The sequence below is a fragment of the Kwoniella shandongensis genome, chromosome 1 (assembly GCF_008629635.2).
Source record: "Kwoniella shandongensis chromosome 1, complete sequence".
In the NCBI taxonomy this organism is placed as follows: Eukaryota; Fungi; Basidiomycota; class Tremellomycetes; order Tremellales; family Cryptococcaceae; genus Kwoniella; species Kwoniella shandongensis.
Genome location: NC_089287.1, coordinates 69,012 through 91,589, shown reverse-complemented (window position 1 = coordinate 91,589; position 22,578 = coordinate 69,012). Strand labels below are relative to the sequence as shown.

The following is a 22,578-nucleotide window of genomic DNA, read 5'->3' as shown; positions in this document are numbered from 1 at the left end:
CAATTACGAAAGTGGCACTTCGCCTCAGTACACCTTGTTATCTGGTCCTTATGTGTTGTTTACACGATATGCATGCATACAACAACCTGTATGATATGCATCATATCCGGCTGGGAGACTGGAGCGTTTACAACAGATTCACCTACCGAGTAGACAGTATGAAAAAACGAGGATATATGGGTCATTTTTAACAAACCGAAGCACGAGGCGAAGGTTGCAGCACATCGTTCAGGCCGCCCTACCGTTCTCTTTGTCGCTGGAATGATAGAGTGGCTTGATGATCGGTAAAACATAACTCTCGTCCTGCTCCCCTCTCAAAAGACTGCCCTCACTGTCATTGTAGCATCCGAGATTCCACCGTACTCTCGTGCTCCACAATTTCCCGATCTCACACGGAGTTATCACCGTGGATCGTGGACCAGACATATCCCGATAAGCTTTCGGATCTTGTACGACGGGGGGCGAAGGAAAAGCCTCGACTGTGGTGCATTTTGTACAAGTTCGCAGCGCACGCAGCGCCGGCATCGCAATGCCGCTCTGGCCCGTATCACGGTGTCACGGTGGGAGGGTGACCACACTCCCCGCTTATCGCTTGGCCTTGACCCGAAGATGCTTGACATACAGTATTTAGGCGGCTGACCTACTGTATGTCAAGGTGGTATGCTCAGACTTTGATTCGTCCCAGAGATAGAGACGTCGAACCGACCACATGGTTTGCTCGAACCCCGTCAGAGTCGCAGTCGTCGCTTCATGTGAGTGATATCTATTTTCGTCTTATTGATAAGGTGGATCATCATTGTTTGCCATATGGGTTATTCGTTCTCTTATACCACTAGGTGACATCTACATGACGCTAAGATGTGCAGAATCCACGGTCGAAAGCGGACCAAAAACAGGGTCAAAGGAAGCTGAAGCTCAGGGGGCGATCGACTGTGGAATAGTCTGATTATTCTATTTTTGGACCTGAATGAATTAACTTAAACTTCGTATGCCAACCGATGTGGCTCTTCTTCTATGCTGCTGTTACTGCTGCTCAATCACCGCACCGAAAATAACAAGCGAGCGATAACGATCTCATTGTATCATTTCGGAACCATGTGGTGCTCTCTACCAGTTTCCAAATACATGTGGAACCAAAGGATGGATACGTTTACGTGTATGGCAGCAGCAGCCGGTTGAGCTTCAGAACGGTAGACAGTGGGGTGATGCAATCACGATAATGATGGGTTTTGGCCATCCGTCCCAAGCTATATAAGTGACGGAGCAGCTCCTCTCCAGCAAAGTTTACCAAGCGTCATCGAAAGTTGCTGTACTTGATAGAAGTCTCGCCACTATGACCTCACATGTAAGTCTCATCATTGGTTAAGAAAATCATCACTAGTCGCTGACCGCTAGTAGGCAAACCCCGTTGAGGATTTCGTGGCCGCCCCAATTCCTGCGGCTGGTCTAGCCACAGGCGTCACAGACACTGCCGGCGTGACCCCCACCCTGCACAATGAGAAGAGTGAGAAGGATGGCTACGCTGCTGGTCACGAAGTCAGCATTGGTGCGGCGCACGACCGCGAATATGAGGCCGACCCCACAGACGAGGAAATAGCCACATTGCGAAAAGTCCCAGCTCCCATGCCGTGAGTGGTACAAAAGCCCCCTCCGACTCACTCGCACGTAGGCAGCCAAGTTGACGTCTGGCTGTTGGGGCTTTTTGATACTGCAGATGGGCGGCCGTTGCCATGTGTCTCATCGAGTTCGCCGAGCGTGCTTCATACTACGGTTCATACTACATCTTCAACAACTTTATCAACAACCCCCTTCCGAAAGGCGGAAGCGGAACCGGTGCGGTCGCAAAGGGTCCCGACGGATACCAGCAACATGCCGGTGCTCTCGGTCTCGGTTCGCGAGACGCATCAGCTCTTACGAACATGTTCACATTCCTTGCCTATGTTATCCCCATCTTTGGTGGTATCATCGCCGACACGAAGTGGGGTCGATTTAAGACCATCGCGGTTGGAACGGCGATCGGTGCTTTCTCTCACGTCCTTCTGGTCATTCCCGCGATCCCCTCGGTTATTTCACACCCCAACGGTTCACTCGCGGCATTCACCATCTCCCTACTCATTCTCGCTTTCGCCGCTGGGTTCATCAAGCCCTCTCTTGCACCACTGTTGTGTGATCAGTCTCCTGTCAAACGACCGACGATCAAAACGCTCAAATCTGGTGAAAGGGTGATCGTTGACCCCCAAGCCACTGTCCAGCGATACCTTCTGATCTTCTACGCCTGTATCAACATCGGTGCCTTCTTCGCCCTTGCGACCGAGTACGCCGAGCGAGACGTTGGGTTTTGGCTCGCTTTCCTGCTTCCCGGTATCATCTATATGCTCATGCCGATCGTGCTCGTCGTCGCTTACAAGCGATTGTACAAGGCTCCCCCTCAAGGATCCGTTGTTGTCGAGTTTGGCAAGGTCATGAAATTGTTATTGGCGAACGGAGGATGGAGGAAGATCTGGCGAGGCGGGGATGAATTCTGGAACAAGGCCAAACCTTCGTACATCGCCGCTACCGAAGGGACTGTTGACACCACCAAGGTGTTCTGGGACGACCGATTCGTTGATGAGATTCGACAATCGCTAAGCGCCTGTGTCGTTTTCACCCTCATCCCAATTTTCAACCTTGCGGATGGAGGTATTGGAAATCAGATGAACGACATGTCCGACGCCATGATCGTCAACGGTGTTCCCAACGATCTCATCAGTAATTTCAACAGTTTGTCAATCATCGTTTTCACCCCGATTCTCACTTTCGGCTTCTACCCGCTCTTCGAGAAAATTGGGTTCCCCATCAAACCGATGATGCGAATGTGTATCGGGTTCCTCCTCGCCGCGGTTGGTTGTGTCGTCTGCGCTGTTGTGCAGCACAACATCTACAAGACTTCAGCTTGTGGGAACTTCGCGACCACTTGTGATACCCCGTCCGACGTTAGTCTTTGGCTCCAAGTCCCCATGTACCTTTTGCCTGGTATCGGAGAATTGTTCGTCAACGTCACTTCCTACGAATTGGCATACACTCGAGCCCCCGCCCGAATGAAGGGTCTCGTCTACTCCATGACTCTTTTCACCACTGCCATCTCCTCCGCCATATCTCTTGCTCTCACGGACGTCATCACCGACCCTTACCTCGTTTGGCCTTGGGTCGCTCTCGCCGCAGCTTCGTTCGTGACCGCTTTCATCTTCCCAACCTTTTTCCATCATCTCGATGATCCCGTCAGAGATTTCCAGGATGAAAGTCGACAGGCAGGCATGCATCAACCTCTCGCCATCCAGGCTGCCGAGGAGAAGCATTAGGGATAGGTAGGAAGGGTTTCGGATGATGGGGGATTCAAGTAGATGATGTAGACTTGGAGGAAGGAAATTCGTTTGTAGACACAAGTCGACGGTTCCCATCTTGTATTGAAGCTTCCGATTTACTACTTTGTATTCGGGTCTTGAGAGCCAGAAGGAACCCAAATTTGTAGACAGCCCAGCCTAGCCATATATGTTATAGAATCGATGACATACATCCAGAGATCTGCAGTACCACTCTTACACAGTCGCTTTACTCCGGAGCGAAAGTGGCGCTCCTAGTGTGTTTGTAAAACGCCACATCTTGTGATCGAGGGAGATCTAGGCGATGACTACCCCGAATCCATGAGTACTGATTGATTGTCCTTTTGATGAGAAGCAAAGACGATATGGGATCAGACTGGAATCCAGCCGAGTCAATTTCGGCGAGTAGAGCGACGTCGTCACATGGTGTACATCCGTCACGGACCTACACACTTGCCTTTCCTCAGATTGATCGGAGGTTTTCTACGGCAACGGCAACATGAAACGATCCGAGTTACATGTTCATACTATAGATGGTTCGAGGCCTCCATACTCAAAGCTCCGTGCTCAAGCTAGCGATTCGAAAGCACAGCATGGCCGGTGCAAGGACCCCTTCAAATTGAGTTTTCATCAATTCCTCGGCCTCGCGGGACTGGGACTCACGGTCCTTCCTCGTCGTCATGTCTCGGCGACGGTCGGGATCTGCTGCACAGCAGTGTCATCTCTCGATGTTACACAAACTGGTGTCACGGCTAATTTCTCATACAGACCGACACACATACAATACACACACGGTATCGGTTCTCCCTCCCGGACAAATACATCGAAACGCCTCCATCAATCACACAACTCGCCGAAACACAATCCAAGTAGACATTTTCCCATCTCACCCTCCTTTTCATTCATTAGCTCCATGAACATCAAATCCTTCCAAGTTACACTCATCTTCCTTCCATCTTTTCTCATCCTTATTCAAAGTTATATTCACGCTCTTTAATCAAATCACCTCACTACTTCTTCACTCACAAGCATACAGTCCACATCTTGCGCCACCTCAAATCAAAGGAAGTTGATCTTCTCACGAGGTAACCCGAAGGTCAATTCGACCTCAAGTGTATTGCAGATATCGTCTTGGCTCTCGCCCTATCTCCCTTTCGAACCCCTTTCGATTGGATATCACCTCCTTGGGACCTTGAGCTTGGGTGAATAGATATTGCGAGAGCAGAGGAGTGAGGTATATAATGGAGAGTGATCGACCGACGATCATTCACTTTTTCCTCGCCGCCACGACTCCATATCGTATCCATATCACTTGAACAGAACGTACTGTAGTACCGTCAATTCTGGTCAAGCCAAGCCTCTATCCAATCAATCTCATCTACCCTTCCATTCCTACAACACGATGGCGTTTTGCCACCCCGAATACCTAGGTCCATCTATCGTCGCCCTTGTCCTTGCTCTCTATCCCTTACCATGGCATCTCCGTACTGGGAACATAGCCACCTTGTCCATGATATTCTGGATGACGGCGCTCAATATCGTTCACACAGTCAATTGTAAGTAGCGCTTATAGTGCCTACCACCGTCGTGGCATAGGGGGCGTCTTTGGACGTTTCTACAAAAAGCGCTAACGTATGACCGCTTTCAGGTGTTGTATGGGCCGAAGACTCGGAGCTTCGAGCCAACGTTTGGGGAGATATCAGTACGACGGTGATTGGTGAGTGGTGTACACGAATTCTCGAGCTCCGTACCCTAAGCTGACCTTGACCGTCCGTCTCCTTATCGCTCCATTTCTAATCGTTGCGATCCTTCCCTCATCCTGCGACAGTCGCATACAACTTTGCACTCCCTACCGCTCATCTCCTCCTGGCCAAACAGCTCGAATCATACACTTCCCTCCGTACCCACTCACCACTATACGACCCAGACTCTCGTCGTCGTCATCGTCTTTTTGACTTGTCTATGAGTATTGCCGCTCCTGTGGTTGGGACCTTGGTCCACCTGAGTAATATGGACAGAAGGTTCTATGTCGTTGAGGCGTTTGGACCGATGCCTTCTACGTATTGGGACACTTGGGGTGTGATTTGGATGGCTGTGAGTGATGAGTTTTGCCCCTCCGTCAGGGTGTCTGAGCTGATAATTCGAGATAGATCGTACCTATCGTTATCGCAATAGGATGTCTGATTTACACAAGTACGTCAGATTGTAACAACTCGCCGCCTTATTAGTCAATGCTGACATTGGGCGTACGGGGAAATAGTCATGGCTCTCGTCAACATATATCTTCGAAGACAAAGGATGCTCTCGCTTATCGCCTCTGACGCATCTGTCAACCGCGATCAATTCTATCGCCTGATGTTCCTCACCCTCGCTGAGCTTGGCACATGCGGGTAAGTCACACGAATACCTTCACCACCCAGTTTCAGTACTATCATTCCGCCGTCCTCCCGACCCCTACCGCGGCGCGCATCTGACCTCGCGCTGACATCCTGTAATTAGCCTCCGGGCAATCTTTAACCTCTTATCTTTCCAACATGGTCCTCAACCTCTCGGTCATTTCGGTGCGCCCTTCCACAACCTATCGCGGATCGAAAGTGTCCCCGCGACCCTGATCGCCAAAACCGGACGATTGAGTTTGAATCTTTCGTTCTTCACTGTTGTTGCGTGTAGTATCGTCTTCTTCCTTTGTTTCGCTACAAGTGAGTCCACACCACACCTGTCTTAGTCGTGACTTACATGTCGGCCGTCGACATCCGGACACCCATCACACCCGACGAGGGACTTGGCTGACTGCTTTCGGTCACTTCGCCCCAGGCATCGAAACCAAACGATTCTATTACAACGTCGTCCGCTACATCTTCCCCTGTATACCCGAACGACCATATTATGCACGTACCGTTCGACTCGGATCGGCCGATACCGGTCTGTCTGGTTCGACAAGCCAATCGAATGCGTCCTCGTCAAGTCTTGCACCTCTGTCCTATTCCTTCACCAAGCCAAGCGGAGCCAGGTGTGACGGAGGGTGTGAACAAAAGGACATCTCTTTGGGAGAGATGTTGGGGACGCCGATTTGTGATAAGAGTGGGAAGTATGTGCCGAGAGAACAAAAGTATGATGAAGAGATAGCAGATGCGCTCTATCTTCCTCCCATGCAAACGGAAGAGAAGGGTGAGTAGCTTGTCTTCCTCAGACTGTCTGTGGGCTTCCATCAATCCGCTGACGGCTATTGACAGTTTGATCAGTATTCGCGAGCGCGAGGAGGACATATGTCGAGACGACTACCACTGAAAATTGATGGAGAGGGGAATGTACTGTATATACAACGTTGGCGACTCGCCCGTCGCTGGCAAACCATTCTGTGCATTATAATCACGTCGTGAATGGACGATCGATAACAATATTCTATGTTTACCATGTGTTAGCATATAATGTGAATGTGAATCTTTACTTGACTTAGCCCAATCGGATCAATGTCACGAAGTCAGTAACAAATGACATGAGCGATGTTTATGCATGTGTCATTTTGTGTCAAGACGTAAGATCTCCTCTTCGAAATTTTCGGTGGGTCGCGATGCGATTGGCGAAGTCTTTCCACTTATCTTGGGATCCGATTACACTCCATGTGTGTCCGTGTTGGCTCGGCAGGAAGAGCGCAGTAGAAGCCTATGAGGAGCGATAAGATCGTCAGTAAGAGTCTATCATATCATGAGACGTGCACTTTGTAGCGCGGAACAATCGTGACGACAACTCACCTAGCCCTTGCATACTCTTGAACAAAGCAGCGCTTTGCACGGCGACCTGTACACCCAGAACCATGAACAATCAGCCCATATACCATAAATATCGTACGATCGTCCATCGACTCACCTTGATACAGCTCATACCACCTTGAGGTGTAACTCTGCACAACTCAGTCTCGGCTTTATCGCCATTCCTTCTCGAGTCGAAGACGTATCTGCAAGTAAAACAGAATCAAATTTACTGGGATAACGAGAGTACGATACTGCCAAGAGAGAGTTGTACTTACCGAGCATTGGGAGATTCCTGTATAACGGCGAAAAGAGACTGATGTCAGCAAAACGTGATCGATTGCTCCCAACATCACGATCCGTAGACTCCACCACAAGCTAGACAGAACAAGATCGAGCGCCAACCTCCCTCGCTCCACGAAACACGAAATACAGGATCGAATCCCCTTGTTCCAACTTGTTCCAAGTCTCACTCACATTGACGAAATCCGCTACTCTTTTGTGTTGCTCAGGTGGAGGAGCGTTGACTGACGCATCCGATCGAGGAGGTGGAATATCGTTAACCCCTTTCGCAGAATTATCACCGTAAGCCGAGGGAGTGATCGTTGCGTTTGTAGGGGACGACGAGGAGGTAGAAGAGGTGTTGAAAGTGTCGAATACGCCCATTGTGATTCTGTATGTATGTATGTATTTATGTATGTATGTATGGGTCTGTTGAGTTGATTTGGTATATGAACGAAGAGAGATAGGTTGCTCTCGTTGATCTACGATGAGATGTCAGATGAGGATGAACTGCTTCGATGGATGGTGATGATGTATTACCACGTGGAAGCGAATGAGGTTAGGCTCGCCAGATAAGTTGGGTGTTTTGGGATTTGCCACCCAACCGACCATCAAGTGGTCTTATGTGTATCACCTTTCGGCTTTGACCATATAATATATCTCAATGCTCCTTCCATTGCTAAGCAGAGTCTTACAACTATCAAGATGACTGGAGGAGAAGCGGGTCTGGATAGGGAGGCAGACTATACCGTCCCCAAACCTACCAAGATCAAGCTGTACGTGCAACTCTCACTCTCTTTCGTTCCCTTCTTTCCTCCGTCAAGCACAACAGGCTCAAATCAAGTGAAGCGAAAGCTGCAAGCTGACGTGATTATCATTCAATGTCTATTAGGAAAGAAACGAAACCTGAAAAAGCTCATCGACTCTATCGCCGCGAACAACGTCGAGCTGCACGAGAGACAGAACGTATTTCCCGCGCTAACGGATACGCCGTCTCCCCACCTCGACCCTATCGATCCGAATCAATCTCACCACCTAGACATCGGGCCAGATCGACTCAACGGGAACAAGGAGAGGTGTACGACGAAAGTGGAGCTGGATCGAGTAGTGGGACGCAAGGTCAAGGTGAATGGATGGGTGGATATGGACGTCGTGCACGAGAAGAATTAGAAAGAAGAGAATGGGAGGAGAAAATCGCTTGGATGGCAAGTGGCGCAGGGGCAGAAGATCCATTTGGAGGAGTAAGCTATGGCTATGCGGGGAGTATGGAGGGAATCCACATTCCTAGACGATTTCGAGAATTAGCATCCGCTGCTGGATTTGGAGTTGGTACTCGACTACCACGACATCGTGATCCCGCTTTGGAAGTTGATTTTGACGGAGGACAAATCCCACCGATCGGAACGATGAATGAAGAAGAATACACATCCTGGATTAGAGAAGGGATGTATCGTCGTAAACATCGTTCGGAGATTGAACAGGCCGAACGCCGACGAAAGGAGAAAGAAGAGAAAGAACGACTGAAAGAAGTTGAACGTGAGAAACTGAGAAAAGAAGAAGAGAAGAAGATGAAGAGGTTGAAGAAACAAAAGGGGGATGAGGAAGAGAGGAAGAGGAAAGAGGAGAGAGGGAGATGGAAAGTTCGTTGGAAGAAACTAGGTGAAACGGGTAGTGAGGTCGAAATCGAAGAATTGGAATTACGATTCGTAGATATACCTTGGCCAATTTATCACTCATCGAAATCGACATTCACTTCGGACGAATTCACACTTGAAAACGTACGGCCTTTCCTACATGCCATGGCGGAAGACGAAGCTGCCGCTTCAGCAAGTGGTAGTGGATCGGTAGTCGACGTCAGGAAAGTCGTCAGAGAAGCGATAAGGAACTACCACCCAGATAGATTCCACGGACGAGTCTTACCACGAGTCAGGGAGAAGGATAGAGATAGAGTCAAAGAAGGTGTAGAGAAGTTGAGTAGAGTATTGAACGACCTCGCAGCCGAGGGGAAGTAAGAAGTGACCCGCAGTATCATTTATTACATATGCATGGTTCCATTCATCGTCCTTTCATCACTTGCCTGCTATTCCGTTCCCCATATATATATATATATATCTCTTCATAGCACCTCTAGTACACCGAAGTCCCAAAATATTAGACATCTACTGTCCATTCCCACCCTAGTCTTGGATCTGAACCTTGATAGCACCCTGAGTGGGATCGGCCGCAACGTGGAAAGCCTTGACGGCGTCTCGGAGTGGGAATCGGTGAGTGACGAGAGGTTTGAGGTTGATCAAACCGCCAGCAACGAGTCGGATAGCTTTGGGGTACTGCAGAGCATTGTCAGCACATCGAGGACATTTACGAACTGTGTCTTGCTCACTTGATTGGCGTATCGGTACTGGAACTGAAGGTCAATCTCGTTGGCCGAGCAGTATCCGAAGGGGTACTGCACATTTCTGTCAGTCGTACTCCATTAACTCAAATGGTGACAGATTCCCAACTCACACTCTGCTCGGAAGGTCCAACACCGATGACGAAGACCTTACCACCGAAGCCAACGGACTTGACAGGCATCTCTGTCAGTAAAACCGACTCTGAACCAAGGAGAACAATGTTACTCACAAAGATACCCGCGCGGATACTGCTTTCAACCCCTGTACAGTCTAAAGCCAACTTCAACTCCGTCCCTGCCGCCTCCTTGATCTTCGCAGCGACGTCCGTGGGTGAAGCAGCACGGTCAATGACGACAGTCTTGACGGTTGGGATGAGCTTCTTCGCAAAGTCGAGTCGCGATTCGAAGAGGTCCGTAATGACAATGGGGGTACACCCTGCTGCGTGAGCAGCAAGAAGGGTGACCAAACCGATAGGACCGGCACCACTGTAAATCGTTGTACATCAGCAGCTGATCCCGCTGATAAGTGGGTGGGTCGACTTACCAGATGACTACTGGATCACCGAGACGCACGTTCGCTCGTTCGAGACCTGCCAACGCGACTGCCAAAGGTTCACAGACGGAACCTTCTTCGAAAGAAACGTTGTCGGGCAACTTGTGCAACCATGCAGCGGGGTGGTTGTGGAACCTTGTCAAGGTACCGTGATAAGGTGGGGTAGAGAAGAAGACAACAGCGGGGCCTAAATTATGTCAACTTGGGGTTTACGAGACTTTTGGGGGAAAGTTGTAGCTTACATGCGTTATACCTTCCGGTTCTACAGGGATCACAGCTCGCTAAGCCACAGGGGACCCCAGCCTCAATCGCGACCCTGTCCCCTACTTTCCATTGGGTGACACCATCACCCAGGGCGATGACTTCTCCCGCAGACTCATGACCTGCTCCGCATTCGTCGGTGACAATCATAGTGGGACCAATGTGACCATGTTTCCAGAAATGTACGTCGGAGCTGCGCGCGTTGCAAATAATGGAAAATAATCAGCATTTGTTGAAAGCAAAGATATGCGCGACCGACTCACCCGCAAATACCAGTAGCTCTGACGTGAACTGTGACCTCTCCTGGACCAGGCTTGAACAACGGTTTATGGATCATATGAACCTCGTGAGCCGGGTTATAGGCACAAGCGACGTTGGCTTGCTCATCCTCCAATTCTGGATCGCCCTCCTTCAGTACTCGAAACTCGGGGTGTTTCAGTACTTTGGTGGGATCATACTGAGTCTCGTACTTTGACGACTCGATAGAAGTGACTGCGACGGGCATGGTGTGTGTGTTGGGGGGCCAGGGGGGGATGCGTTCGTTAGGGAGAAGTGTAGAAGTGAAATTATAAAGTTAGTCGAAGAAGGAATGTTGATTTTATAATTATGAATGTGGAACCATGTGATGAACTCTTTCAGCAATTGCCGCACCGGCTTTCATCAGTTCCCGGACAATTTCCGGAGTATTCGGCCCGATTAGATCAAACACTACACATGGGTTACCTGCCATACGAGTATGTCAAGAAAAAGTCAGCAGCCTCTTTCTTCGCTTGTGTTTTGTTCAACATTCTCCCCCTCGAATCGTACAAACCGACACACAACATGCCTATCACACTCGATTTCTCTGGAAAGCTCGTCTTAGTCACTGGCGGTGGTAGAGGGATCGGCAAAGCCATCGCGTCGGCTCTTGCCGAGGCAGGTGCAGACGTAGCTATCACCTACACTTCCAAAGATGCCAGTCCAGTCGCCAAGGAATTGTCAGAAAAGTACAACGTCCAAGTCAAGGCTTTCTCGTGCGAGGTGACAAAGAGCGAAGACGTGGACAAGGCGGTCGATGAGGTCGAAAAGGCGTTCGGGAAAAAGGTCGACATTGGTGTAGCAAATGCTGGTGAGTTGCCGAGTCCGTTGGAATTTTGGCACAAACTCACTAATAGGGTACGCGCACCAGGTGTAAGCTTGTGGAAAGATGCGCATGAAAACACGGATGGTAAGTGGGCAGCTCGCCGTGACTAGGCTACCTAATCAGCACCCTGACGTATCATCTCACCTACGTAGAAGACTTCACTTCCATCTTCGCTGTCAACACCTTCGGTCCCTTCTACCTTGCTCGTGCTCTCGTCCGATCATGGCTCGATCTCCCCATCTCCACCTCGTCATCTTCCCAGCCCCTCGAAGTGTGGGGTAAGAAGGGTATCAACCTCAACAAACAGATCTTGTTCGTTTCCAGTATCTCTGCGTTGGTGGCTATGAACCCTCAACGTCAGACTGCATACAACGCGAGTAAAGGAGCGGTGACGATGTTGGCCAAGGTGAGCTATGTGTTTAGTGTGAGTCAAGGTTCGCGCTGATGAGGTGGTAGAGTCTTGCTGGAGAATGGTCACACTTGGGTGTTGCTGTCAATTCGGTATCGCCTGTGAGTGCGGGGTGATTTTGACTGTACCCCCAAGTGTAAACTAATGCGTTATCTGGCGACGACAATACAGGGCTACGTCTCTACCGATATGATCGCCAACCCGCCTGACGAGACTGCGAAATCTTGGGTTGGAGAATGGGAGAAGCGTACTCCCGTTGGACGGTAAGTTGCTCTGATACATCTAGAGTTGGTAACACTGACGCGCGGTGTTTTGTGCAGATTCGCTTCGCCCGAAGAGATCGGCCATTTCATTGCAGTCTTGTTATCTGACAAGATGGGCGGTATGGGATTCATGGCAGGTTCAGATGTGGTCGTTGATGGAGGTGAGTCATGATAGTGGTGTTTACGGAATCTGCCGTTACTGCTTAGATCGACATCTGATGGGGTCCGGAATTGTTTTTAGGGTACACCATATTCTAAGCATTCACAATTCGCATCCTAGCGTCGCACTTGTGCATCGACGAAAAGTGAAAGTAACAAGCGAGCACGCGTCGTATAACGAAAACATCTATGATATCATCAATCAAGTCAGTTGGTAGTTAGAGCCAAGAAGGTAGAAAATAGGGTACATGCAACGTCTATGTTGACAGAGCTCCAATTCTGCTGAATGCACGGCCGCGGAGCATCCCCCTCGACGCGCCTCGTCGCGTTGGACAGGCCGAGTAGATGCAAGAAGAGGTTGAGAAGAGATGATATTCACTGGAACGCGGGTCATTTCTGTCTGTTCTATTTACACGCTGATTGATTGATTGATTTACCCTGATTCCAGGACCTGGGTATTTGTCTTTTTTTATTTTTTGGTGGAAAGGCAGCGCACGTACCAACTGGTTGCATTTCATTCAAAGAGCAGCACAGCATGGACATGATCGTCCATCGTGATATTTTGAAGTTAACATAACATAACGATAACAGCTTGCATTATCATCAGTATCATCAGCGACCACTTGAGACGGAACGAGCGTAGGGAGACATGTCATCAAATTCAGATTCGAAATTCCCGACATCCTTCAAGATGTACAACATGGAGGAGGCATGGCAAGCTCTGGACAAGCTGAGAGCGTCGCCCAGGAAGAGACAGACGACATTGATAGCGCTGGCGATTGGGTTGATATTGCTCATATCTCAGCTGTCTTCCGGATTCGGATCATCACGGTGAGTGTAGTGTCGCACGTATATCGTGGAAGTGTGTTTCTCAACAATCTGGTTTTCTTACTCGCGTGTAGGAGTTATCCCAGCACATGGAGAGATAGTCGGGATGTAGTTCGACGCAAGGACTGGAGCTTGACCAGTGACTTTGACATGTAAGTGAGGAACATCATAACAATATTCGACACGAAAGCTGATCTCGGTCACCCACTTATATAGCGTCGTATCGCATTATGATGAAGATATCAATATTATGCGAGAATCGATAGCGACTGTGAAATCTCATTTGCCTAAACACAAGAAACATCGCGTCATCATCTACACAAAGAAGGAACGGGATCATGCAGGGAAGATGGAGTTGTTGGACATGGCAGATGAGGTGGTGACGATACCGAATGTAGGGAGAGAAGGAGAGACATATCTTGTGAGTTGTCGCGAGCAGCCAGCTGCAACACTTTGGTTCTCAACGCTGACGAGCATGCATTTGGTCTTGAACAGTCCCACATTGTCAGACATTACGAGACTCCTGCTACCAACTTGGCAGAACACACCATTTTCATGCAGGTGAGTCGAAACAATTTGGTCTCCTCTTTCTTGTCTTCCCCCTATCTGCTTGTTGTGTCGGACTGTCCCTGACGTTCGTTCTCCCTCGCTCACTATAGCCTCACGTCGCTTGGGATTGGGTATTCGTCCCTCGACTACGCGATGTCCTCAAACCCGCCACTGGATTCTTGTCGTTCGGTCCTTATATCACTCAACAATGCGGTAAAGATTCGCACGGCATGGAATTCCCTCGTATGAACGATATCTACGTCATGTTCAGGAGCGATTTCTGTCCACCAGAACCTGTACTGGTGAGTGTGATTCCAGAATAGCCTACACTATCGTTACGTATGTCCAGCCCGCTGACTGCGTTTTGTTTTGTTTTTGTTGGTCATAGGCAACATGGGCCGGACAGTTTGTCGTTTCTCGAAGACGTATCCTCAATAATCAACTGTTGTCATATCAAAACCTGAAAGCCAAATTCCACGCTCCACCAGAACATTGGATCTGGAAGGAGGGATGGCACAACAATGAGCCTAGCAATCCTACTTTGGGTGAGTACGATGTGAAAGCGTGCGGAACACATAACACTGTTTATGCGTTTCGTTGAAATCGCTCAGTCGCTCAATGCTGACTTGTTGTCCACAGGACACGCTCTTGAACGTACTTGGCCTGTCGTATTTGGATGTACCGACGCGAACATTGAGGCGGCCTGTGGAGGAGAAGGAGCCACCAACGTGTGTCAATGTTTGGATCGATAAGGATAGGGTTTCGGGCTTTAGAATATACGTTTTCGTATCGTCTCGGAATTCGCGATGTACACGCTTAGACTCCGGAGAAGTGAATCTATCCGTTCGAGATCACCCTTTCGACCTGTTTCTGACTCGGGTGCCGTGCGAATGATTTCGCCAACAAAGGCAGCATCTCCTTCATTTGGATCTAATCACTTCCTACTTCTTCGCCATAATCTCATCTATCGTCTCCCCCAGATACTGGATGACACCCTCCACTCCTGATTTCTGTTGTAATCCACTAGGGATGGCATGTGTCTTGATACCTGGGATGGTATTACGAGCGATCTGTTGTATCTCTTCTTGTTGTTCTGGTGTCCACTAGAAGAAGAGGGCAGGGCGGACTGAAATTAGCTCAAGCGTTCTTGCAGGGGACGAGTGGCTGTGAAGCTCACCATGGATGCGGCGAACTGTATCAACGGCGTTCTGTCAGTCAGTGTGATCACTCTCTTGTCTGAAGCGAACGGTCGAGTCTACTCACAAGGATACCAGGAGGTGGTTGAGTCTTTTCCAACAATGGCTTAACCCCTTCAATCGCTATCATCGCACCAATCAGATTTGCATCCCCCCCATACATGTGTAAAGGGGTAAGCACTCACTAGTCGAATTGCCAGCATGGACTATCGTATATTTATCCTTTACATTCTCAATCACAGCTCCGATCACTTTAGCAGCTCTTTCGGGGAAAGTGTTGACTGAAATGAGGTTGATAGGTGTTTTACTCGTAGCAGCAGCAGCAGCAGCGGAAGAAGACATTGTGCGAATGGCCGAGCTGTGGAGAATACGAGTATGGGCGGGTGTAGTGATGCGGCTGAACATCTTCTTGCTTGTTTCGAAGCATGAGTAAGAAGAGGTCGAAGCAAGATGTAAATCACAGTAACAATGCGACCGTATCCAAGGAGACCGCTCGGCAAAACTCGGTCCGAGCAATTCTATATTTGGATGGTCGTCTTATTCGCTCTTCTTCGATACAAGTACATCAAGTATTCTGATCTCCATAGCCCTTTTGGGCACTGTATCGCGGCAAGCCAGGTCAACGGTCTCTCGGCGCACGATCAGGGGATACACTCACACAAACAAGTTTTATCGGCGTCAGTTTCGGTGACAAATACGAGACGGAGCAAGTCAAGTGGATGACAACATCTGACACCATTAGAGTTATTGATAACGAAAGAGTTAGCCGGATTTTGGAAGCCGAACGTCACGGTATCACATCACATCACATCACATCTCATCTTCTATCTGTGTCTTGTGTCGTATAAGACTCTTTGAATGATCCCCTTCATATCCCGTTACACACGTACAATGTCAACATACACCCGACTCGTTCGTTTCATCTCACCTTCATCACCTACACCGTTGATCGGTGAACCTACCGACTCGTCCCTCGATGTCGGTCTCGCATCGTACGAGTCGAAACCTATCGAGGTGGAGGTCTTCTCGGGTAAATCGGTAGTCAGTCCTGGGGAGAGAACGGGCAGGAAAGAAGTGGTCGAGAGGCTGTTGTCGCCGATCTCGCAGGAAGAAGTGGGAACGATCAGGTGTATTGGACTGAATGTGAGTGTGGTCGGGATATTTTCCACTGGGCGAGGCTTTGCTCCTACGTTCACTCTTCGTGTTTGATACCGTCATCTACTTAGAGGTGTGGAGGCGAAAGTACGAGGGCGACTTTACTGATCTCTTCTCCCTTTCCCCGCAGTACCTCAAACACGCCCAAGAAGGCGGCCTAGAAGTACCCTCCGTCCCTACAGTCTTCACCAAAACCAGCAACACCCTCGGCGACCCTTATCCTGCGCCGACCGTCATCCCCAAGGCGTTCGTTGCCGACAATGCAGCAGATTACGAGGCAGAGGTGGCTATCGTGATTGGGAAGAAGGTGAAGGATGTGTCAGAGGAAGAGGCATTGGACTACGTCTTGGGGTGAGTATCGACCCTTGGACTGTATTCCTTCAGACGAAACCTCCGTAGAAATGACGATGTTCCAAACTCACTTACGTCTTTGCTGTTCCGTTCCTGTTCCCAGATTCACAGCTTCCAACGACGTCTCATCCCGTATCGCCCAATTCAAGACTACCCAATGGTCGTACTCCAAGTCTTTCGACGGGGCTTTACCCCTCGGACCTGCTTTCGTACACAAGGACGCAGTCGCAGATCTTAAAGAGGTCAAGATCAAGGGGATCCACAATGGAAATACCGTTCAAGATAGTGCATTGGAGTGAGTCTGTGTTCATATTTTCTTCTGCAGATCGTCGAGCTACAATATGAGCGAACTGTGGCTAACTCACACACTTGCCTGTGCTTGCTGTAGCGATCTGATCTTCTCGATCCCCAAGATCGTCTCCTTCCTCTCGCAAGGAACGACGATCCAGCCTGGAACCGTTATCATCACAGGGTGAGTGACATATCCACTCCCATGCTCAGTCTCGTCGCATCGACTGGGTTGTTAGAGCGTGCCATGACTGACTCAAACACCATAGTACCCCCGCTGGAGTGGGATGGATGGCCAATCCTCGAATCACTCTCAAGGACGGAGACGAATTCCGCGTCTTTGTTTCTCATGGTGTTGGAACGTTGATCAACAAGATTGTAGAGGAAAAGTAGATACAAAATGCATGATAAACCATGTACACAACACACTACCCTGCGAGGTGAGGCATTAATGCCCCGCATGACTTGATCCGAATCTACCAAACAACATCTCCCCAACACCACTACCTACGACCACAGCGATGATCCACCATATATTAAAGCTCATGACGACTAACCTAGAACCACATCACGATGTCCAGAATCAGCGATCCATTTCAATCATCATGGTCCGGTTGAGGGTATGCATCCGCACTCACATGAGAAGATAGTGGATCAACGTTTGTAGCGATTGTAGTAACCCCCTGGGGAGATCAACACCCCATCTGAAAGGTCTGCTCCATCTCCCCTCACGAGCAGGATCTAAAGTCATCCTTACTGCTCTAGGGAGATGACTCATGTGCGATGGTTGTTCTCTCTCCTTCTCTTTGTCGGTCGAAGTCGCATTGTAAGAGTATGAAGGGGCCGCTAAAGCGCCGGAAGAAGCTGAAGCTGAAGACGACGAAGCTGAACCAGGAGGTACCTGTTGTTCTGTTTCTTTCTCTCCAGGGGAAGAATAATCGGGTGTTGTGTAAAGATCTTTTTGGGTAGAGGAGCGTCGGGATGATGTGGGCGGAGTAAGGTTGGGAATGGCAGTGGCAGTGGTAATGGCGGTGGTCGTCCCTGCAGACGACGAAGAGGGTGGGATAGTACCTGTCGATGTGGGTCGAGCATATCCAAGTTGTCTATTACAAAGCGATCCAGTATCAGCTGTCCGTTCTTAAAGACCAGCGTACACACCTTCTCCTTCACAAAACGTGAAAGAAGGGAAACGGCGTGCCATCCCACGGGTGGAGAGGGAAGACCATGTGGTACATATCACTCACCCCTTTCGCCAGGACGCATCACAAGCTCTTCTGAAAGCGACCAAGTATCGCTCAAAGATCGCAAATATGAAGAGACCGATGCACACTCCGACCGTAGCGCCAGCCGACGAAGGCATCCACGATGCGAACCATAGCACTGGAGGGTGGTGGAAGGGGGGCAGGAGGTGAGGGGTTGACGTCGGGCAAAAGGAATGCAGGGAGGTCGGCGAAGGGCAGAAGGTAAAGAGTAACAATGGAAGTGAAAGAGAGTCATAGATAATTAGCGCTCTGATTGTGGTGAGGGAATGAGACGAGACGAGATATCACTCACTGTCTGACCCAATACTGCCGTGGAAATACATCTTCATACCACCGGATCCCGAACCAGTCGAATCCACTGTGAGAATAAACAGATTAGCACGGTTGATAGAACTTATTCAGAGACTGGGAACGGCTGGGCGACTCACTGTTACCCATACCTGACATGTCCACTGTGAACGATACATAGTAGGTCAGCGCACTTCTCGTCCGATGATGGTTACTTTGCATTCTCGGGGCGAGGTGAGAATCAGGTAATTGTGATTAAGTATATCCCAGCTATTTACTTACTCTTGAGCAATGTTTTCCTCTCCGTACGTCTAGCTCGATGTCATATGATCTATCCAGATCTATCGCTCTTCTCGGACGAAGGTTACAGATTGTGAGTTGTGAGTTGAAGAACGGGATTCGGTCCTTGGATAAATGGCAATATCGGTACTCGACAGACGTATATCAACGTGATTTGTGATGTATGAAGTGTACCTCTTGTCAACGATAAGATCAAGAAACTGTAATGGTAGTACTTTCAAAGGTCCCAAATGCCTTCATTTCGGTCGAGTTATTAATAACTCTTGCCATCATCGCTGTATCCGCCCTTGTTGTCGTCGTCTTTGAATCCGTCGGGAACGAGGCATTTCATCAATATGCCTCACTTATTCGTTCCTCCACGTTTACACCACCATAACAATGAGCGATACATGCAAGGATATATGTTTACACCTACACTACCACTACACTAGTATTGATACATGACATGCCATGGAGCCTATGCAAATGTCCCTATTTCAGATCTCGCCCTTTCGAACCCATTTACAAAGTCGCCCCACCATCCTTCTGACGAGGAAGCGGACTGTTCCTCCACACATCCGTTGATAGCATCTACGATCTCACCCTTGATCCTCGCCAAGATCACCTGTTCCTCCGATGTCGCTAAAGTTCTCACGCCTTCCGAACCGATAAGATGCAAAGTCGTGCCGTACGTGATACCGAGTAATGTCGCTTGATGCGTATACGGCCTTAATCGAAGTTCAAGCATATCCGAACAGAATCTCGCTGTGGACGACTCCGAATTGGACTCGATCCACTCGAGCAATTCTGCTTGCTTAGCTGGCGCATCGAGCCCTCTTCTTCGACACATGTCGTATCCAATCTCCCATAGACCGAGCACGTTCGCGGGTCCGTCCTCTTCAGCGAAAACGTCATCCATCCCAGCACAGATGTCATCGTTGGTATGTAAGGCGGGGAAACCCAATTGAGCTCGCAGGATTCGAAGGACGGAAGAACCTAATGGCGTAGCAAACTTGGCCGGGGATAAGGGGAATCGTTCAACGAGCGCTATTGAGGTGAACCAAACGGCTGCGAATTGGTTGATGTCCATTGACGAGCTGGATCGTGTGGGGAGTGTCGCAAGAGAAGAAAAAGAGTGAGGGGTTTGGGTAGTTGAGGCGAATCGAGCGATTACATCGGTCGAGACATCTCTTAATGGAATGGGGAGCGCAATTGACTTTTCGCCAACACCGATATATCGCTCATAAGCTCCCTCGGCAGACTCGACCTGACCGAGTGCTTCGATCCATCTCTTCACGACGTTAACCTCATCTCTCGAGAAAGCACCAAACATTCTCCCTCCCCACTCCAGCTCCTGAACAAGCTTGCTCTTCGGTGAACTACCAGGACTGACCCAAGGTCGCTTTTCCGCGAGAGCTCTGACGAATTCGAGTCCCTTGTCGAAGGTGAATGTGGCTGGTGCTAGCCAATATTCGATCGTATGACCCTTGATCAAGATCCGAGATGGACAATGCATCTTCTCCGCTGCAATCGCTTTCCTGCCCAACAATTTCACCAAACGCGATTCGATCTCCGTTGCACCGGCGACCGCAGCCTTTTGAGGGACAGGTTTCCACAATCTTGTGACAGGGTCGACGGCGAAATCGACAGGTGCCCAAGGAGTCGTCGGTAATCCATCGGCTAAGATGACACCTGCTTGCACTCTTCTCCACATCCGTTCCATGGCTTTTTGACCATCTCTCACTCTCACTCCTTCAAGATATCGATCTACAGAAGCTCTCGCGATGGCTGCATGTCCGGAATCGGGGTTATCGATCGTGATATGTAGGGCAAAGTAGTAGTCGTCGAGCTTCAATTCTCTCAGTTCTCTTGAAGTCACAAGGAGATGATAAGGCAGCGTCTCGTAAGCCATGTTGAAACCTAGAGCTTCGGGAAAGTAGTCATCGGTAGAAGAAAGGAGACCGATACACTGTTGTGCCACTGCTGCAGTCCAGCATCTTGGTGAACCTTCATCGTCGGCGAGTCCGTCGAAGTGTTGTTCGGCGCCCGTAGCAGATAGACCGGATGGATGTAATCCTTTCAGAAGTTCGTTGTAAACGTAAACGTGGTTCTTATCGAGATCTCCATCTCCGAATTCCTCGCTGATCACTTGCCACGCAAGTTTCCCCGCTCTTCTCTCCGGTCCACCAGGGTAATCCCCTTCCTCGATCTTACTACCTTTCGGAGCGGCAGTATCCACACCAAGGACGTTGGCAACCCAACCGCCATCAACGTATTTCACCACAGCGGCGGTACGAAGCCATCGCACGGCATGTTCTCTTGTTGGGAACAGTTCACGCGGTCCACCCTTCTTCCGTCGGGCGAGGTACGCTTCGTAGCGATTCGTACTGCTTGTGTGTTCTCCGGCGAAATGTTGTTCGAGGGCCTGAGGGGTGTAGGTGTTGACGGCGAGGATGGTGGATGAAGGGGATTGTTGGGAAGCGGCATGCATTGTTCGATCAAACAGTTCGGTGAGACGTATACGAGCTGCGTTCGTCCCTTCTGAAAAGACAGAATGACATGTCAGCGAAACTGATCCGGAAGGACTGGAGGGCAGGAGGAGCTCGATCGTACATACCTGGATGATCTTCAATGTTCTGAAGTTGATGGTACAACACTTTGTCCTCTTTTACCCTCTCCTTCTCCTGATAAGTGACCTCTGCATTCTCCAAAGCATCAAAGATGCCCACATATCTTTGCTTCTCGATCTCCTCGCTCGCCACTACCTTCACAGCGGATACCTCCTTCTCATCGATTTTTAGGTCGGGGCGTTTCGCACTCTCCTCTGAGATCCGCCGTGATCGACGAGTGACAGCTTTTGACTGACGATAGGACCATGCTGTGCGTAGCAAGTAGCTCAGAAGGAAGAGGACCGGTGTGGTGATCAGGAAGAAAAGGGAGGATCGATCGGCTATCGGAACGAGATTCACTACCGAACTCATGGTGGGTACTGTACCACTATTACACTACGTTCACTGACAAAGAGTGATCTCAACGACTGGAATGATCGCTATTGTGCGTTTTGTAGAAGAGGTTGAACGAGGTTGAATCCAAACAAGTGATTAAATGCATACCTCCATTTTTGGCTTGGTGGTTACTTTTTCATGATTTTGACCGTTGTCGATCACGATCGTAAACATTACTGGTTGCATCACACATCATCTCGCTTGCGGCATTCCGGGCCATAGCCATGAGAAGTCAGCTGAACAAAAGACTGGGTCGTACCGAGTATCGATGTGAATCGTCATACGCTTCGTACCATCCATCAGGGCAACACCGCACAAGGTATATTATCCAGGGTTGGCAGTACAGCGACCGTGAAGCGCAAGTAGATCGGGGGGGATCTGGACTACGATGGCGAGGCGCTTCTTGGCCTTTTGTGTACCGTTGATCTGGAAGCAGCCAAAAACACATTAAACGGGGAGAATGAGGGGTTCTGGACTGTGCCTGAGCATAAACAAACCATTCCCCCCCTGGACTGTTCTACCTGCATCGAAGCCAAGTAGTGATATTAGTAGTAGTTTGCATCGATCATGCTTCCTTTTCCCCTCGCTTAGACGATTGTAGAGTGTAGATCGCATCACTGGAACTTTTATTTCCCTTTTCCACCCCATGGGGCACAACTCGACGATGACGACGGTGGTGACAACATTGAACTTTGTGACGTCTGTTTCCCGGCATTTTGAGTGCAAGCCTTTCCGGTCCAGGTAATAAGAAATTCGATTCTCCCGTCTTGGTCTTACTATGGCAATTGCATGGGTGGTTTCAATTATGCCGGATGATGATGGTTTGT

The 22,578-nt window shown here is 49.5% G+C and overlaps 11 protein-coding genes across 11 annotated transcripts; 6 read left to right on the top strand and 5 right to left on the bottom strand.

The window, feature by feature from the left end:
- Positions 1 to 1,333: 1,333 nt before the first annotated feature.
- On the top strand, positions 1,334 to 3,338 carry CI109_100044 (uncharacterized protein; the record flags this gene model as incomplete). The annotated part of the gene is made up of 3 exons (XM_032007106.1): positions 1,334 to 1,345; positions 1,399 to 1,628; positions 1,715 to 3,338. The coding sequence occupies 3 exons, from the start codon at positions 1,334 to 1,336 to the stop codon at positions 3,336 to 3,338; spliced, it is 1,866 nt and encodes a 621-aa protein (XP_031858603.1).
- A 1,423-nt stretch (positions 3,339 to 4,761) lies between these two features.
- On the top strand, positions 4,762 to 6,654 carry CI109_100043 (uncharacterized protein; the record flags this gene model as incomplete). The annotated part of the gene is made up of 8 exons (XM_032007107.1): positions 4,762 to 4,915; positions 5,008 to 5,076; positions 5,188 to 5,453; positions 5,510 to 5,552; positions 5,620 to 5,749; positions 5,859 to 6,058; positions 6,174 to 6,527; positions 6,602 to 6,654. The coding sequence occupies 8 exons, from the start codon at positions 4,762 to 4,764 to the stop codon at positions 6,652 to 6,654; spliced, it is 1,269 nt and encodes a 422-aa protein (XP_031858604.1).
- Positions 6,655 to 6,954: 300 nt separating this feature from the next.
- CI109_100042 (uncharacterized protein) lies at positions 6,955 to 7,774 on the bottom strand (the record flags this gene model as incomplete). Its single annotated transcript, XM_032007108.1, has 5 exons — positions 6,955 to 7,022; positions 7,112 to 7,157; positions 7,227 to 7,314; positions 7,387 to 7,403; positions 7,586 to 7,774. 5 exons carry the CDS (start codon positions 7,772 to 7,774, stop codon positions 6,955 to 6,957), a joined length of 408 nt encoding a protein of 135 aa, XP_031858605.1.
- A 169-nt stretch (positions 7,775 to 7,943) lies between these two features.
- Positions 7,944 to 9,402, top strand: CI109_100041 (uncharacterized protein; the record flags this gene model as incomplete). Its single annotated transcript, XM_032007109.2, has 3 exons — positions 7,944 to 8,015; positions 8,078 to 8,166; positions 8,283 to 9,402. 3 exons carry the CDS (start codon positions 7,944 to 7,946, stop codon positions 9,400 to 9,402), a joined length of 1,281 nt encoding a protein of 426 aa, XP_031858606.2.
- Positions 9,403 to 9,567: 165 nt separating this feature from the next.
- Positions 9,568 to 11,101, bottom strand: CI109_100040 (uncharacterized protein; the record flags this gene model as incomplete). Its single annotated transcript, XM_032007110.1, has 7 exons — positions 9,568 to 9,717; positions 9,771 to 9,836; positions 9,896 to 9,952; positions 10,013 to 10,268; positions 10,327 to 10,522; positions 10,578 to 10,789; positions 10,860 to 11,101. The coding sequence occupies 7 exons, from the start codon at positions 11,099 to 11,101 to the stop codon at positions 9,568 to 9,570; spliced, it is 1,179 nt and encodes a 392-aa protein (XP_031858607.1).
- A 317-nt stretch (positions 11,102 to 11,418) lies between these two features.
- CI109_100039 (uncharacterized protein) lies at positions 11,419 to 12,649 on the top strand (the record flags this gene model as incomplete). Its single annotated transcript, XM_032007111.1, has 7 exons — positions 11,419 to 11,704; positions 11,765 to 11,803; positions 11,872 to 12,125; positions 12,176 to 12,229; positions 12,300 to 12,391; positions 12,449 to 12,552; positions 12,633 to 12,649. 7 exons carry the CDS (start codon positions 11,419 to 11,421, stop codon positions 12,647 to 12,649), a joined length of 846 nt encoding a protein of 281 aa, XP_031858608.1.
- A 550-nt stretch (positions 12,650 to 13,199) lies between these two features.
- CI109_100038 (uncharacterized protein) lies at positions 13,200 to 14,679 on the top strand (the record flags this gene model as incomplete). The annotated part of the gene is made up of 7 exons (XM_032007112.1): positions 13,200 to 13,381; positions 13,453 to 13,530; positions 13,595 to 13,799; positions 13,874 to 13,939; positions 14,038 to 14,229; positions 14,316 to 14,472; positions 14,567 to 14,679. 7 exons carry the CDS (start codon positions 13,200 to 13,202, stop codon positions 14,677 to 14,679), a joined length of 993 nt encoding a protein of 330 aa, XP_031858609.1.
- Positions 14,680 to 14,868: 189 nt separating this feature from the next.
- Positions 14,869 to 15,528, bottom strand: CI109_100037 (uncharacterized protein; the record flags this gene model as incomplete). The annotated part of the gene is made up of 4 exons (XM_032007113.2): positions 14,869 to 15,030; positions 15,105 to 15,119; positions 15,191 to 15,246; positions 15,309 to 15,528. The coding sequence occupies 4 exons, from the start codon at positions 15,526 to 15,528 to the stop codon at positions 14,869 to 14,871; spliced, it is 453 nt and encodes a 150-aa protein (XP_031858610.2).
- Positions 15,529 to 16,014: 486 nt separating this feature from the next.
- Positions 16,015 to 17,310, top strand: CI109_100036 (uncharacterized protein; the record flags this gene model as incomplete). The annotated part of the gene is made up of 5 exons (XM_032007114.1): positions 16,015 to 16,266; positions 16,409 to 16,629; positions 16,733 to 16,924; positions 17,018 to 17,101; positions 17,187 to 17,310. 5 exons carry the CDS (start codon positions 16,015 to 16,017, stop codon positions 17,308 to 17,310), a joined length of 873 nt encoding a protein of 290 aa, XP_031858611.1.
- A 55-nt stretch (positions 17,311 to 17,365) lies between these two features.
- CI109_100035 (uncharacterized protein) lies at positions 17,366 to 18,689 on the bottom strand (the record flags this gene model as incomplete). Its single annotated transcript, XM_032007115.2, has 5 exons — positions 17,366 to 17,474; positions 17,556 to 18,020; positions 18,162 to 18,297; positions 18,472 to 18,537; positions 18,608 to 18,689. 5 exons carry the CDS (start codon positions 18,687 to 18,689, stop codon positions 17,366 to 17,368), a joined length of 858 nt encoding a protein of 285 aa, XP_031858612.2.
- A 535-nt stretch (positions 18,690 to 19,224) lies between these two features.
- CI109_100034 (uncharacterized protein) lies at positions 19,225 to 21,727 on the bottom strand (the record flags this gene model as incomplete). Its single annotated transcript, XM_032007116.1, has 2 exons — positions 19,225 to 21,287; positions 21,364 to 21,727. The coding sequence occupies 2 exons, from the start codon at positions 21,725 to 21,727 to the stop codon at positions 19,225 to 19,227; spliced, it is 2,427 nt and encodes an 808-aa protein (XP_031858613.1).
- Positions 21,728 to 22,578: the final 851 nt, after the last annotated feature.